The 14,910-nt window shown below is 39.8% G+C and overlaps 1 protein-coding gene across 6 annotated transcripts in view; it reads right to left on the bottom strand.

Moving 5' to 3' along the window:
* Positions 1-14,910, bottom strand: part of NFIA (nuclear factor I A) — a 366,351-nt gene that overhangs the window by 127,001 nt on the left and 224,440 nt on the right. For all 6 annotated transcript variants that reach the window (XM_077768077.1, XM_077768079.1, XM_077768078.1 and 3 more), the window contains one exon: positions 1,769-1,843. In XM_077768077.1, the coding sequence (XP_077624203.1) occupies positions 1,769-1,843 (75 nt within the window). The remainder of the gene's footprint in view (positions 1-1,768; positions 1,844-14,910) is intronic.

The raw sequence follows: 14,910 nt of genomic DNA, 5'->3' as shown, positions 1-14,910 counted from the left end.
GAGACATAGAATCAAAGCAGGCTCCAAGCTCTGAGCTGTCAGCACAGAGCCTGCCGCGGGGCTCGAACCCACGAACTGTGAGATCATGACCTGAGCTGAAGTTGGATCCTTAACCAACTGAGCCACCCAGGTGCCCCAGTGAAAAACAGTTTTAAAAAAATATATGAATGCATTATTTGTCCCTGGCGAATGCCAGGCTAACCAGCTCTGCTAGGGCAGCATATATCCTCCAAGTTAACCTCGTCTCTTCTTCACCGGTTGGTACTTGAAGCATCCTTGATAACATGGCAGCGACTTCTCAGTTCCAGCTCACACCCTCCTGCTCCTGAAGCCTCACTCCCTATGGTCCCAGCTCCCTCACCAGAACACCCCCAGGATCAACCAAGGGTCCCAACTGCCAGAATTCTACCCGCAAAGTTGCCTTCCTCCCAGTCTCCCTGTCTAGTCTCACACGACACACTTTCTCAAGTTCCTTTGGACCCACGCAAGAGTACACATTCGTAAGACACAGACTTCGCTTTAACTGTTTACCCACTGTTTGACTTCGGTGAATGACTTAAATAGAGCCCCAGTGTAACTCATTTGTGAAAATGAGTGGAAGTACTTACCTGACAAGTTTATGGCAAAGACGCATTAATATAACATGTGAAGACACAGCGTAGCATCTGACATAGTGACTGCTCAACAGTCGTTAGGTTTTTTTTTTAATCCATCCCTCAAACACCAGATGCTCTGCCCCCCACATCTTATATCCCACTTTCTGGATCCTTAACAGTCATCCAGATTTAAGAAGTAAGAGCAGACAGAATCTGAGCCTGTGAGACTGGGGCGGTGTGGCTTGCTTGACCCGACATCTTGTCAGAAATAGACCAGTTTACTCGGTCAGTCTTGCAAAACTGTAATGCTGCGAATGGGGGGTATGAACTTGAAATGAAAATATTTATTTTTACTCCACCTCATTCCACAGAGCACTTGATGCAGTTCGAAACCAATGCTAACATGGTGAATTTTATCTATACATAGTATTTTGTAGGAGGAGGAGAATAAAAAGCAAAGTTGTAACAGTTGATATTTAAATTTTCCTCTTGTTATTGGCACCTATGACATTAGAGTCCTTGTGGGTATGCATTTAAATAAAAATAAAGAGATGGTAGGAGGGAAGGTAAGGCTGTGTGTGTGTGTGTGTGTGTATGACTGACAGAGAGAGAGAAAAAAAGAGAGACAGAGAGACTGAGGGAGAGAAAGAGAGAGAATATCCTATATCTTCTCCTTGGACTGTCTGGATTATGTCATAGCAAAAATACAATCAATGACCCCTTTGATCAATGGAACGGGGTGGTGACAGGTACTCTTAATTCATTGTTGTTGGTGATTATTGACAAGCTGGTAATGATCATGCTGTACTGTGTCACTCATGCTGAGGGCATTAGCATTCTTTAAAGGTCAAAAACAAATTCTTTTAAAATGCAGGCTTTCTTAGAAATCAGGGAAGCCTCAAAATATTTTTTTAACCAGGTTCACACTAGAAAGTAGGGAATATGTGAGACAGTCAGGGTTTCAGTTCTTTCCCTATGTCTCACATTAAAATGATATTTAATTTTTCCTGATTTAAATTCTTGGCTGTCAAATAAACTGCGTGGCGAAATTCTTCCAATGGGTGAATGAAAAAGGGATTCTGAAAGCTATTTATGTCTCTAGGAGGCCTAGGCAGAAAGTAAGCACAAACCCAAGGCAAATCTGTACCAGATCAAAGCAAAATTATACTTACTCTGTGACACTCTTACTAGCTCAGTCACACTAAAAACACCTGATGTGACAAAACTGTCCTGGAAGCCCAAATGTCCTGGGGAAACAAAAACAAAAGAAACAGTGTCATAAATAGAAGACATCTGACAAGAGAATTCTAAATATTAGTTTCATTGTGATTAAAAAAGGCAAGGTCTAATTTCATACTCTGCTCTACTTAGAGTTTACGTGGGTGGGTACAGTCACTTCATTATATAGCTGGTTTTTTGGTTTGAATCTGGGGGTTATGGAAAGCTATGACACACCTGGGTGATTTTTGAAATGGTCAAAAAAAAAAAAAACTCAACAGGAAATCTGAAACAAAAGAAGATTTAAAATAAATGGTTACCTTGGCTGATCTCTGAGACCTTCACAGCTGGGATGAAAACAGCCTACCAATGAATCAGCCAGGATACCCAAATTCCATACCAGTTTTTAAACATTATTCTCTAAAGAAACATCTGATCAGCATTAGCTATCCATTCATTCAAAAAGAACAAGATTTAAGGATGTTCTCTTCATTTTTAGAGGCACCAGAGGGTGAATCTTTAAAAAGCCAGAGTAGAAAAAGCAAGCCCCAACCCTTGAAACATGAGAACAAAGTCTTTTGAGCGCAAACAAAAGAGTTTCTTCATGAGTGGGTGGGTTGAGTCTTTTTTTTTGAGAGAAGATAATAAATCAATGGTTCGAAAAGGTAATCTTTGAAATTTGCATCTGTTTTATTTTTGCTGGATGTAATTAATTCCTTTAAGATATCTGCTATTACATCTATTATCAACTGCTTATTTATTTTTATGGTATATTCAGGAATATAAAACTTATAAATATCAAGGAATACATAATTTATGATACGTTGTTTTTTTCTCTGCCTCTTAAATTTTCTGATTTGGAGTCTCACATAGGTAAAATCTAGTTGAGGTCTGGCTACAGGATTGGCATAAACACCTTTAAAATTAGGGCCAAAGGAGAAGTTGGCCGAAGGGGTTTAAAAAAGAAAAAACTTTTCTTTGAAATAAGACACGTACCTGTAAGAAATGCAACATAAGAAAATCTGAATATATAACAAACAGTCCAAAAATAAGGTTCATGTTATTGATAAAAAATAGATTTTACCCACTACTAAGTGGAAGCAAATTTACCTGTGGTATGGTTTATACACCAATAAATTCATTAAATGCTGTGCACATAAACATATGCAACAAATCACTGTGATGGTACGTACAAATTATTCTTTTTCTTTTGGTCACATTAGAATTGGAAAGATATTTTTCTTTTGCTGAGTTTAAAATTTTTTTCAGCTAATTTTTATATCAAACACAACCTATGATGTTTCAGATAAACAGCTCTAATTTTTAGAACACGGAGTAACTACAAACTGCTTTTTAAAGTAAAGGGGCAGACTTCCACCTGAAGACGTGCTTAAGAAATATCACTTCTCAAAACAACTCCCACCCAGGTCTTTAGTTGAGTTTTAATTGGTAAGCGCCTGAAATTTGCATCTGTTTTATTTTGCTGGATGTAATTAATTCCTTTAAGATATCTGCTATTACATCTATTATCAACTGCTTATTTATTTTTATGATATATCAGGAATATGAAACTTATAAAGATCAAGGAATACATAATTTATGATATATTGTTTCTTTTCTTTGCCTCTTAAGTTTTCTGATTTGGAGTCTCACATAGGTAAAATCTAGTTGAGGCCTGTCTGTAGAGTTAGCATAAACACCTGCTTTAAAAGGGCCAAAGGAGAAGCTGGCCGAAGAGATTTTTAAAAACAACTTTTCTTGGGGCGCCTGGGTGGCTTAGTCGGTTAAGCGTCCGACTTTCGCTTAGGTCATGATCTTGCAGTTCGTGGGTTCGAGCCCCGCGTCGGGCTCTGTGCTGACTGCCAGCTCAGAGCCTGGAGCCTGTTTCAGTCTGTGGCTTCCTCTCTCTCTGACCCTCCCCTGCTCACGCTCTCTCTCTCTCTCTCTCTCTCCTAGAAATAAAAATAAAAGAAAAAACAAAAAAAAACAACTTTTCTTTGAAATTAAGACATGTAACTTTAAGAAATGCAACATAAGGAAATTTGAATATATAACAAACAGTTATTGAGAAGTAAAAATAAATAAGTCAAAATTCTCTAAACTGGTCTTGGCGAAACAGACTAAGGTAACCTCTCTTTCTATTGTGACGACATTGACATTGCATTAATCCCACGGACTCTAACAAAGGGAATCCAACCATACTGTACATTAAGTTTGACTTAAAGCACATCTAACAAGAGCAAGGAAATGCACAGTTGAATGCGAAGCTCTGGGTTGATTTCCAACTCTTATTCCTCTCTGCCAGACAACTCAACAAGAATTTCTGTACAGAGTGTATGCAAAGACACGTACTTCAATCCTGCCACCAAAAAAGCAAGCACTATATTTTGCAAACTAAGTTTAGTTGGGTGCAAGGACTTGGAAGGGAGAAACACCTGTGCTCATTCAAACTATCATCTCTTGATGGCTCCTTTTCTTTTGTAGGGTCCCCTCTTAGAAATGGTGCTCTCCAGGGTTTGTGCTCGAAAGGTATATTTCCTAAGCTAATTCCTCTATTTCCACGATACAAGTCACCATCTTGTCTGTGATATTTCTGAAAACTAGAATAATGTTTGTTTCATTCACCACTGTATTTAATGCCTGGGACAAAGCAGTTAGTAAGTGAATGTTTATTCAATGAGTGGATGAATGATGCTAGGCCAATGACTCTCAAATCTTGGCCAAGATCTCTCTGAAGATGTTTATTGGATATTTCTACCCAGATTGCCTATGGGTATCCTCAAACTCAATGTGTCCAAAGTCAAGCTCATTTTCTTCTCCCCACAGAACTTGTTCTGACTCTATGGAATTCCCTGCTTTCATGAACCATCTACCACCATCATGGTTTCTATGTTTTGGTGCCATTCCCAACTCCTGCTTCTTATAAAAACCCATGTCCAACTAATCCTCACTGATTCCATTTTTTACTATTTCTTGACTCCAACTACATCTCCATTTCCACCCGCTCCATGACTGGCCCAGGCTTTTCCCAATTCTCACCAGCCTGATGGGGCAGCCTCCTAACTATGTTCTCTATCGTCAGTCTTGGTTTCTCCTTTGTCCACTGTCCACTCTGCAGCTAGAGCTGTCTCTCACAGGCAAATCTGAAGGCCCATTTATTTATTCAACAAATATTTTTTAGGCACCAACTTTGAGCCAGGCATTGTGCTAGGGGTTCAAGATACAGTCTACAATCCCTACATTTGGGAGTTTACAGTCTAGGATTAGAGACCCCTGAACACATAAAACAAATGAATAATTTTAAAATTTATAAATGGTATAATGAAATGAAGAAAATAATTAGGAAACACTTTAGAAAGGGCGGTCAGGGAAGGTGTCTCTTAAGAACTGGATGAGATGCTGGAGAATCTGAGATAAATCCAATGTGTTCAGAGCTCACTGCCCTGTCACAAGAGCCCCATAGAGAACTCAGGGTACAGTACAAACTCCACCTCATAGCATACCACCCTTGACCCATAGCCTCTATTTTCCTCTCCAGGCTCATTTTAAAAAAAAAAAAAAAGTATTTCTCTCTCCCTTCTAGCCCTATCCCTTGGGTCTAAGGGGACGCCTGCTCTACTATGACCCGGGTTCACTCCTCTCCCCACGCTGTTCCATCTTCCTGGACTGTCCCTCCTACTTTTTGCTTGGCCAAATTCCCACTTGTCCTTCGGGATTCATCCTTATTGTCATTCTATCAGAAGCCTTCTCTGGTCACCTGCACCTTTTCTCTTTTCTCAATATTGACCAGGTGTACAGAGTATGGCTCGAATCTGGGAGCTAGCCCACTGAACGGGACTGTTGTCTTTTTCTCATATTAGACCGGGAGCCCTGTGAGAAAGAGCATCTTGTGTGTCTCCAGCCCCCCGGGTTCTAACGCAGTGCCTGGTCTGCAGTAAGCACTCCAGAGTTGCCCCTGAGGGAAACAACTCAGTTTGGGCTTGAGGATGTTTATTTTTCCTTTTTCATTTTCTGTCAGAAATGCTGACAGAACTTATTTCTGTCTCTTTCTCTCACCTCTAGCGATAGAGTTTGAACTAAAATGGAGCCCCTGTACCTCTGAGAACTATTACAGTGAAAAATCCAAATCGTCCCTCCAGACTAAACAGGACAAGGACTGAGGAGACCATCCATTTAAGATGGAGGTTCCAATCAAGAAGGTGCCATCGGGTCCTCTGATGAGAAATGCCTGGGGGGTTGTCCCACTGTGACTGTGCTTCTTATTTTGGGGGACTAAGTTAACACAGAGTTAAAGGGCATCATGATTTAATGGACATAGTCCCCTCCCCCCACCGCAAAAAAAGAGTCTAATCCCAAGCTTAAACTGGAATCTCGTGTGATCCTGATGAAGTCGCCACAAAAATCACAATGGGATCCTCCTTGGCCTCTCAGCAAGCTGTTCCCTCAGGCTTACTTTAGTTGAATGTGTATAATTTAGAAGGCGAACTCTATGTGGCGGTATACTAACTGGAAAAAATAGAGCAAAAAGTTAGAATGACTGTACAAGTCCTGATGTGACCATCTCGTCTATAATGTGTCCCTGGGGAAAGGTCTGTGTAAACACTCCATGTAACTTTAAGGGACTATGAAACTGGTTTTGTTCCTTTACCAATTATTTGGAAACCCGCTGGTGAACTCTAGAGGAAGACGGCAATGAGAAATGAAACCTAAGAAATGATGGAAAAAGTGACACGTCTAATGTAATTACTAAGCAAACCTGAGCAGATTAATATTTCGTTCTCACTAACACAAACCAAATCATAAAAATGACTTGCAGGGAAATAACACTAATCTGGGTGTTCTACTTTATTGCCAGATGAGAGAAAAATGGAAAAGAAAATAAAAAGGTCAATTCCAGTAATTCCAACCTTCGACATTCACATGAAAAGATCCTCGGTTGGAAAGCTGATTAAACATCCCTGAAAGGTCCCAAGATCTACATTTTGAATACGGCCTCTCAGAAATGAGTGCAAAAGATACTTTTGTTAAATATGTCTTAGCTGAAAACCTGAATTTCACAGTGATCTCCTCCGTTTCTGAACTACTGCTCAGGAGCAACCATGTCATAGTTTGAGAGGAGGAGCAGACCCTTTTTCAGTTTTTAGCCTAGAAAATGGCTAAAAAAAGTTCATTCACTGAAGTCTTGGTCAGTGAATTCCCAATTAAAGTACGGATTTCAATACCTTGGAGTCAGCTGTCCTCACTGTGGGGAGATGAGGCTTTCTAAGAGAGGCAGAAATATAAAAAAAGCTGAATTCTTTTATGGGTGGTTAGGAAAAGCGGTTCTCTTTGCCTCGATGATATCAGCAGTTATTAGGTAACATGGCATTGTATGGGGACCAAATCTCATCTCATGAAGGGATTGGACATCTATCTACCTTTTAACAGGCAGGAAAGGAAACAAGTTCGATTTGCAAAGAGACAGGTGACCTTGCAGAACTGTTCAGAGGTCGAGGGGAAGAAACAGCTGGGGACAGACCATCCAGAGGGTTGGCCTTGAAAGGAAATTTGAACATCCACGAAGCAGAGGCTGTATCTGAGGAAGAATGTTTACACGCTAGATGGTATTTCTGTTTGTCCTGTTAAGCAAAGGGCTCTCAGCTCTGAATCATCAAATCTCATCTGGATGATTAGGATACAAACTGCAATACATAGGTCATCTCATCAAAAAGAATGCCTCTCTCATCTACTCTCCCTTTGGCAAATAAGGTTCCATCACTAGGAAAAGACAAGCCAAGGTTTGGGTGTTTCCACACTTGTGCATCTGGGCTCCTCAAAAGGAAAAGGGTTCCCCTTGTTCTCATGCATTTATGCCCCACAAGTGTTGGAGGTTACTTGTGACGTGCAGGCCCCGTGCTATGTCCTGAGGACACTGCTCTCACAGAATTTACATGCTCGTCCTTCTGAAGAAAAGTCTACCTTCACAAGGTTGCTCCTCCCTGGAATTTTCATTTCTCCTTGTATAACGTGCCCACGAGCTTAGGAGCCACTTACGGAAAGGGAATGTGGCCCCTACACCTTCCCCTTTCTCTACAGTCAGGATGCTTCACGTGTGCTCAGTCAACACCGTTGAGCAGAACTCCTTCCCCACCTGTCTCACGTCATAGCCTCTTTCTACCTTAAGGGAGAGTCACTTGTTGGTCTGTCTGAGCTCTGCACTGCTACCAAAAATCCCACCCAGGCAGGGTTGAATCCCGTGATCCTGCATTCCCCACAGAGCCCAGCACAATCACTTGGTCTGGGTGTGTAATAAATATTCATTTATTGATCCACATGAGTGACGTGAGGTACCCTGATTTGGCAGCCCTCTAAAGCACAATGTAAATTATTCTTGGCTTACCTCCAGTGATACCTTACTTCTGTTCTCTTGATTTGGAATATCTTAGAAGACAGGGTTTAAAAAATGTTTTTTTAATGTTTTTATTTATTTTTGAGAGGGGGGAGAGGAGTACAGAGGGGAGGTGAAGAGGATTCGCAGTAAGCTCAGCACTGAGAACAGAGAGCCCAGTGTGAGGCCTGAGTTGACCAACTGTGAGATCATGACCTGAGCCAAAGCTGGATGCTCAACTGACTGAACCATTCGGGTGCCCCTGAAAACAGGTTTTTAAAAGATAGCGTGGTCTAGGGGTGCCTGGGTGGCTTAGTCGGTTGGGTGTCCGACTTTCGCTTAGGTCATGATCTCGCGGTTCGTGGGTTCGGGCCCCGCGTCGGGCTCTGTGCTGACTGCCAGCTCAGAGCCTGGAGCCTGTTTCAATCTGTGACTCCCTCTCTCTCTGACCCTCCCTGCTCACGCTCTCTCTCTCTCTCCTAGAAATAAATAAAAAACATTAAAAAAAAACCCTTTAAAAGATAGGGTGGTCTAGTAAGCCCAAAATCTAAACTGTGGGTCTCATTTTTGACTATACATTGACAATTTATTCTGCCATTCGTTGATAACATTTGAGATATTATTTATTTTTAGAATAATTTTTAGAATAATTCCTAATATTACAACAAATGCCAAAAATTCAGACATCTACTAAAAAGAATGTAGTAGTAATAAAAGTACATAGATGTCCTTAATTTTTACTATGGTGGAGATTTTACTCGGTAGTCTGCTTCTAGTAACCATGAAAAGACTGACCTAGGTCGTTGGACTGGCAATGAGACCATAATCTACCCCTAGAAAGTTTCGATATCTAGAAAGTTGTGTCTGAGAATCTGTAAGACAATGGAATGATATTTGTCAACTAATAACGTGAAAGAGGTGTTTTGAAGAGTCTCAGGAGATAAGGGTTATTATGAATGCATTTGGAATATGTTAGAATTGTCATTTTGGTTTATCACAACACAGCAAGGAACTCTCTCTAGTACGGCAATAATGTAGTCTTGGCTGAAAAGGAGGTGAGTCAAGACAAGGTTCTAAAAGTATGTGACATGGGACTTATGTACTGTTGATTCTTTTTTCTGTTGCCCCAAATTTCCCCGCCCTGCTCAGGTAGTATTATCCAATTATTATTCGATACAAAACACAATACTGATCTGTGTTTTTAATTTGTTTGTTCTGCCATATCCATAAAGTCAATATGCGGTTTACTGCTTTCATTCATCAAATGTGTACTAGATGCGTTATTACGTGGCAAGCACAGTCCTAGGCCCTGGGGATTCAGAGAGGGAGGCAAACCATAAGAGCCTCTTCAATACAGAGAACAAATGAGGGGCACTGAAGGGAGGTGGGTGGGGGGATGGACTAAATGGGTGATGGGCATTAAAGAGGGCACTTGTTGGGATGAACACTGGGTATTGTATGCAAGTGACGGATCACTGGGTTCTACTCCTGAAACTGACACTACACTGTACATTAACTAAATGGATTAAAATAAATAACCAAATAAATAAAATTGGGTCTTTTTCTAAGACCTTTCCAGGAAAGGCTATAGCAAAGGGTCCAATGTGAAAAGTCTGCTGATTGTCCATACATATCCATGACTGACAGCTACAGACAAGAGTTCTCAGCCTCTTTTACAGTCAGAAGTGGCCACTACTGGAAGTGAATGGACGTGATACAATCAACTCTTACCCAACCTTCCTGAAAAGAAATTCCTGCCCTAGACACTCTTTCTTCCTCTTTTTATGAGCTAGAACAGTGTCAACCATAAAGACAAAGACAGCGTCCATGGGAGGGCAGAGCCAGAAGGCAGAGGGAACGAGGGAGCATGAGACCTGAATGACAGTGTGAAGTAGAACCACCCTGCCAACTCAGACTGCTCACCTGGAAGAGTTACCAAAAGAAGAAGAGGGGTGCCTGGGGGGCTCAATCGGTTGAGTGTCAGGTCATGATCCCAGGGTCGTGGGATCAAGCCCCACATCAGGCTCTGCACTGAGTATAGAACTAACCTGTTTAAGATTCCATTCTCTCTCTCTCTCTTTCAGGGCACCTGCGTGGCTCAGTTAGTTTAACGTCTGACTCGATTTCGGCTCAGCTCATGATCTCATGCTTCATGAGTTCGAGCCCCACGTCAGGGTTTGCACTGACAGTGTGGTGCCTGCTTGGGATCCTTTCCCTCCCTTCCTCTCTGCTCCTCCCCTGCCTGCTCTCTCTTTCTCTCAAAATAAATAAATAAACGTAAAAAAAAGATTCTCTCTCTCTCTCCCTTTGCCCCTCTCCCCTGCTCATGTGCTTTCTTTGAAAAAAAAAAAAAATTAAAGTAAATTTTTAAAAAAGAAAAAGATTTTAGTGTACTTACACCAATGTATTTTTTTCTCTTTGTTATAGCAGCCTACTACTTACCTTAACCAACATAAATGCCAAACCTTTCGCTTTAGAATCTAAAGTGTTGCAAATCAGCAGCCCACAGGCCAATTCCGGTCTGCCAACAGATTTTGCTTGGCTAACACAGTACTGATTTTTTTTTAACATATGGATGTTTTTAAACTGGGCAAGAGCTTACAAATGTACCACACTCCCCAATACTCTTTATTGTATTTCATTTATTTAATGATCTGTAAGGCCCCTGTAGGCACATAAATTTGTGATGCCTGCTAGGCATTTTCTCTCCGCGTTAATCTGCTAGCACAGTGAGGAGAGAATGGATGGATGGTTGGCGTCTTTGGTCTGATAAGAAAAAAAAGCCTATCGGTATCTCATCATTTCTTTAGAATTAAGTTTAGACTTCTTTGCTAGGTATTTAAAGCTCTTCAAAATCCGTCCTCTGGTACACCTTTTCAGTGTTCAAGGTATATTTCCAATACTACCTAAATATATGCTCTCTTTGTGACAAGCCAAGATATCCCTCCTGCTAGTCTCCAAGTTCTGATATGTTCTGTACTTCACACTGGAATTTCTATCAGTGCTTCCCCAAATGTGTTATGTATAATAGTGCCCCCACATGCTCCACCACAAACACAAAAACACAAAGATACAAATATATGTAAAATAAAGATAGTAAAATAAACTATATTACTATAATAAACTCAGGAAACACCATCATACCCACCCTTGGAGAATGACAAGAAATATTCACATGTTAAAGCCTCTGAGAGTCCCTGCAATAAATAAAGTTTCTTAGTATTATTTAACTCCTGATTTCTTGACTAACTTGACAAGAGTATCATTTATTTTTGGCAACTGTTGTTCTTTAGATAGACTGTTCTTCTTCTCTATTTTCCCCACGTGGTTTATGTACCCCTGTGCTGAGGGAAAAGTAGAATCTGAACTCTTCGAGCTAATTCACACTTTAATGTGAGGCCAAAGGACATGCCACATCTTCACTTGGAATCATTTTAACATACCTGCATTAGGACAATGGATCAAGCCAGTAACAGGTGTTGTAAAGGTAGGCTGCTTATCTGAAAAATTTATTCCCAGAACCTCTCAAGATTGTATTAATTTTCATCGAAAGTGTAGCTTTCTTTTATTTGGTGTTTATGTGTTTGGCCCCCTGCTAAACAACTTAGACATATTTGCTCCAATTCTGCTGCAATCCTGTGTAGTTGGTAGTAGTCTGATTGTATGAAAAAGGAAGTTTATGTTCAGAGAGGTTAAGTGACTTGCTGAAGGTCACACAGGTAGGGGCAGAGTTTAGGATTAGAACACAGGTTCCTTTAGTTCTCTTTATATAATAAATGTTATTGCTTTTTAATCCATCATAAATAATACCAGAGACTTGATTATCCAGTCTAACCCAAAGGTCTTATCATATCTTTTCACCAATTCCAGCACTTAATAAGAGTAGTATTTCATTAAATTAAAGTTGATTGCTCAATGACTTGACATAAAGAGGTTTTATGAGTTTAAGTTACAAGGATTAAGCACTTAATTAAAGGACGATGTCTAACAGATAGCAAAACATCTAAATAAAAAGTAAAAAATGATTTTTACTTATTTGCATGTTTGGAAATATTGAATGCATGATGGCGTGGAATGAACTAGAAGCAAAGAGATTCTAAAGATCATCCAGTAACAGAGCAATCATCATTGTGTTATAACAAAGAATTTTAAACTAATAAAGTAATGAAGTTTGATTTTAAAAATAGTAATTCATTTAGTGACTCTGCCTTCCCATAATTTCTCCTCTTTACCTCAATTTTATCCTGGAACAGGACAGAATAAATCTAATTTCTCTTCTACTTTGGTACCCTTCAAGTATTTGAAGATGGTCCCTCAGCCTCTAATTTTCTCTCCTTGAGGCTAAGTATCCTTTCTTTCATTTTCTTGTGAGGTCAACAGACTAATTTCCCTATTGTCCCTAAGCATTTAGAATCATATACTTATAGGGCCCGTTATAAGCAGAAATAGATACTTTGCAAGTGGACCCAACGAAATAGTCGTATATATAAGAACAGAGAAAACACTTGCTTTATGTAGTATTTTTTTTAAGCACCATAAAGAAAATCTAAAGAAAAGAAAGAAAAATTTTGCTTCATGTTAGCAAAAGTAAATTCCAGTATAATTAGCATAATAAAATTAGCACTTTATAAATATTTTAAGATTGATTACGTTGCTTCTTAATGCACTTAGAAGTACTTTTTAAAAGTACTTTTTAGGGGCACCTGGGTGGCTCAGTTGGTTGGGCGTCTGACTTCAGCTCAGGTCATGATCTCACGGTTCATGGGTTCAAGCCCCGCGTTGGGCTCTGTGCTGACAGCTGGCTCAGAGCCTGGAGACTGCTTCAGATTCCGTGCGTCCCTCTCTCTCTGACCCTCCCCTGCTCATGCTGTCTCTCTCTGTCTCTCAGAAATAAATAAAACATTAAAAACATTTTTAAGTATTTTTTAATTAACCTGCTTTTGAACTAACAGGGGCCTTTAAGCAACTTTATTGTTTTTATGTTCTCAATCAACATTTTCTCTAAACTTGGACAGAAATACCTGGTAATCTACAAATGGATCAAACTATTTGTAATAGCTTCAGTTTCTGTTTATGAACTCATGCATATACTGGAGAAAAAATAAGGGAATTTATTCCCTGAATGAAAGAGAAACCGATTACCTTAATTGAAACAGACATGAAACTGGATCACCCGAAGGCTACCCTGGTGTATGGATGTAAAACAGCGAAAAAACCTTAATGTGCATTGTCCTGTTCTTCGTTTTTAGGTTTAATTCACATGGCTACGAAACATTACAGACAGCCCTGCTTGCTAAACCACCTGAGGACACATGCAATGACAAGGAAAGACCATGACCAGGGGCCATGTGCTAATTTTAAGACACTCGGCACTGATTTTGGTTCACCAAGCATGGAAAGAAAATCATTGATGAGTTGAAGCGATATATTTTAAAAGAATCCTTGCAATTACTTACCCAAGACTATAAAAAGAAAATTACAAACAGGTAGATGTAGTTTTCCAAATATATAATAAAATTAGTTAATGTTTACAACCACAAAATACAAAGAGCTTTCATCTTTTTAAAAGTCATTCGCTTCATGCAATTCTTGCCCGCTTACCCGGCAATTACTTAATTACTGATGCCATAATCCACAGCGTTTATTAAATTATAGACTCTATAGTATACATTTCTGCAGATACTACAGCATGCCACAAATCGTGTGGGCCACTACACTTTGAAGTTTGCTGGCTTAGCACAAACACAAAGTATTTTAGAAGTACCAGAAAATTCTTTGTGAATGTAACAGAATGAATTATACTGTTCAGGCCATGTCGTGTTGGCACAATGGAGAAACACTTTTAAGACTTTAAAGTCATGTAATACAATTCTAGGCTGGATTTTTCTTGATAAAAAAAAGTAGAATGGGAGTGATTGGAAGAGAAAAGGGCCAATATTTGACAACAGAAATCAGCATAACCTTTTAACTGCAGCAGCCATGGGTGACTGCCCTTTGACCTTGAAAGATTATGTGGGATTTCAGTGACAACAGCTGGAAGTGAGCATGTGTGAATAGAGAACATGGATCTGAGGCCTTGTACAAAAGACTGCACAATCTCTGCCCAGATCGGAGTGCTGATTAGAAATTGTTTCCTGGTCCTGGCTTAATAGAGTGTGATAATGAAAAGGTTTTTTGTTGTTGTTGTTTTTAATTCTTCCAGCAAGAAATCATCGGTAGATTTCTTCCATATCCACTCAAATCTTCTGGGCTTTCCTATGTAACCGGCCCATCCTTCTTATGGATGGGGTTAAAACAAAACTTTGTTTTACAACCTACTTTTTCACAGTCAAAATTTCTTCAGGTACTTGAGTTCCTCTCCTGGGTTTCAAAATCACCCTATCATGGCATTTCACACAGGCTATTTTTTTTTTTAAGGATGTGTCACAGCCACACACACCTACACACACACACAACGTAAATGAGAGCTCAGTGAAAGTGGAAACTGTAGTTCTCTCATCTTTTTAATTGTGCCACTTGCACAGTGTACACGAAAGGGTGGGTCTCTGCTACACGTAGGACAAATGAGCAGAGAGATGAAACATTTATTCTTGCCCATTCTGTCTTTTTATTCTTCTTGAGATGCACACGTAGACTCTTACACACACACTCAATAATATCACCTTTTCCTTCAAGCAGTTTCACACATTTAGCACATTTTTAGTGAAGTCTATACATGAGCATAGAAGA

Source organism: Crocuta crocuta, unplaced genomic scaffold (genome assembly GCF_008692635.1).
Source record: "Crocuta crocuta isolate KB4526 unplaced genomic scaffold, BGI_CrCroc_1.0 scaffold85, whole genome shotgun sequence".
NCBI lineage: Eukaryota > Metazoa > Chordata > Mammalia > Carnivora > Hyaenidae > Crocuta > Crocuta crocuta.
Note: the sequence above shows the minus strand (reverse complement) of the source record. Positions and strands in the feature narration are given on the sequence as shown.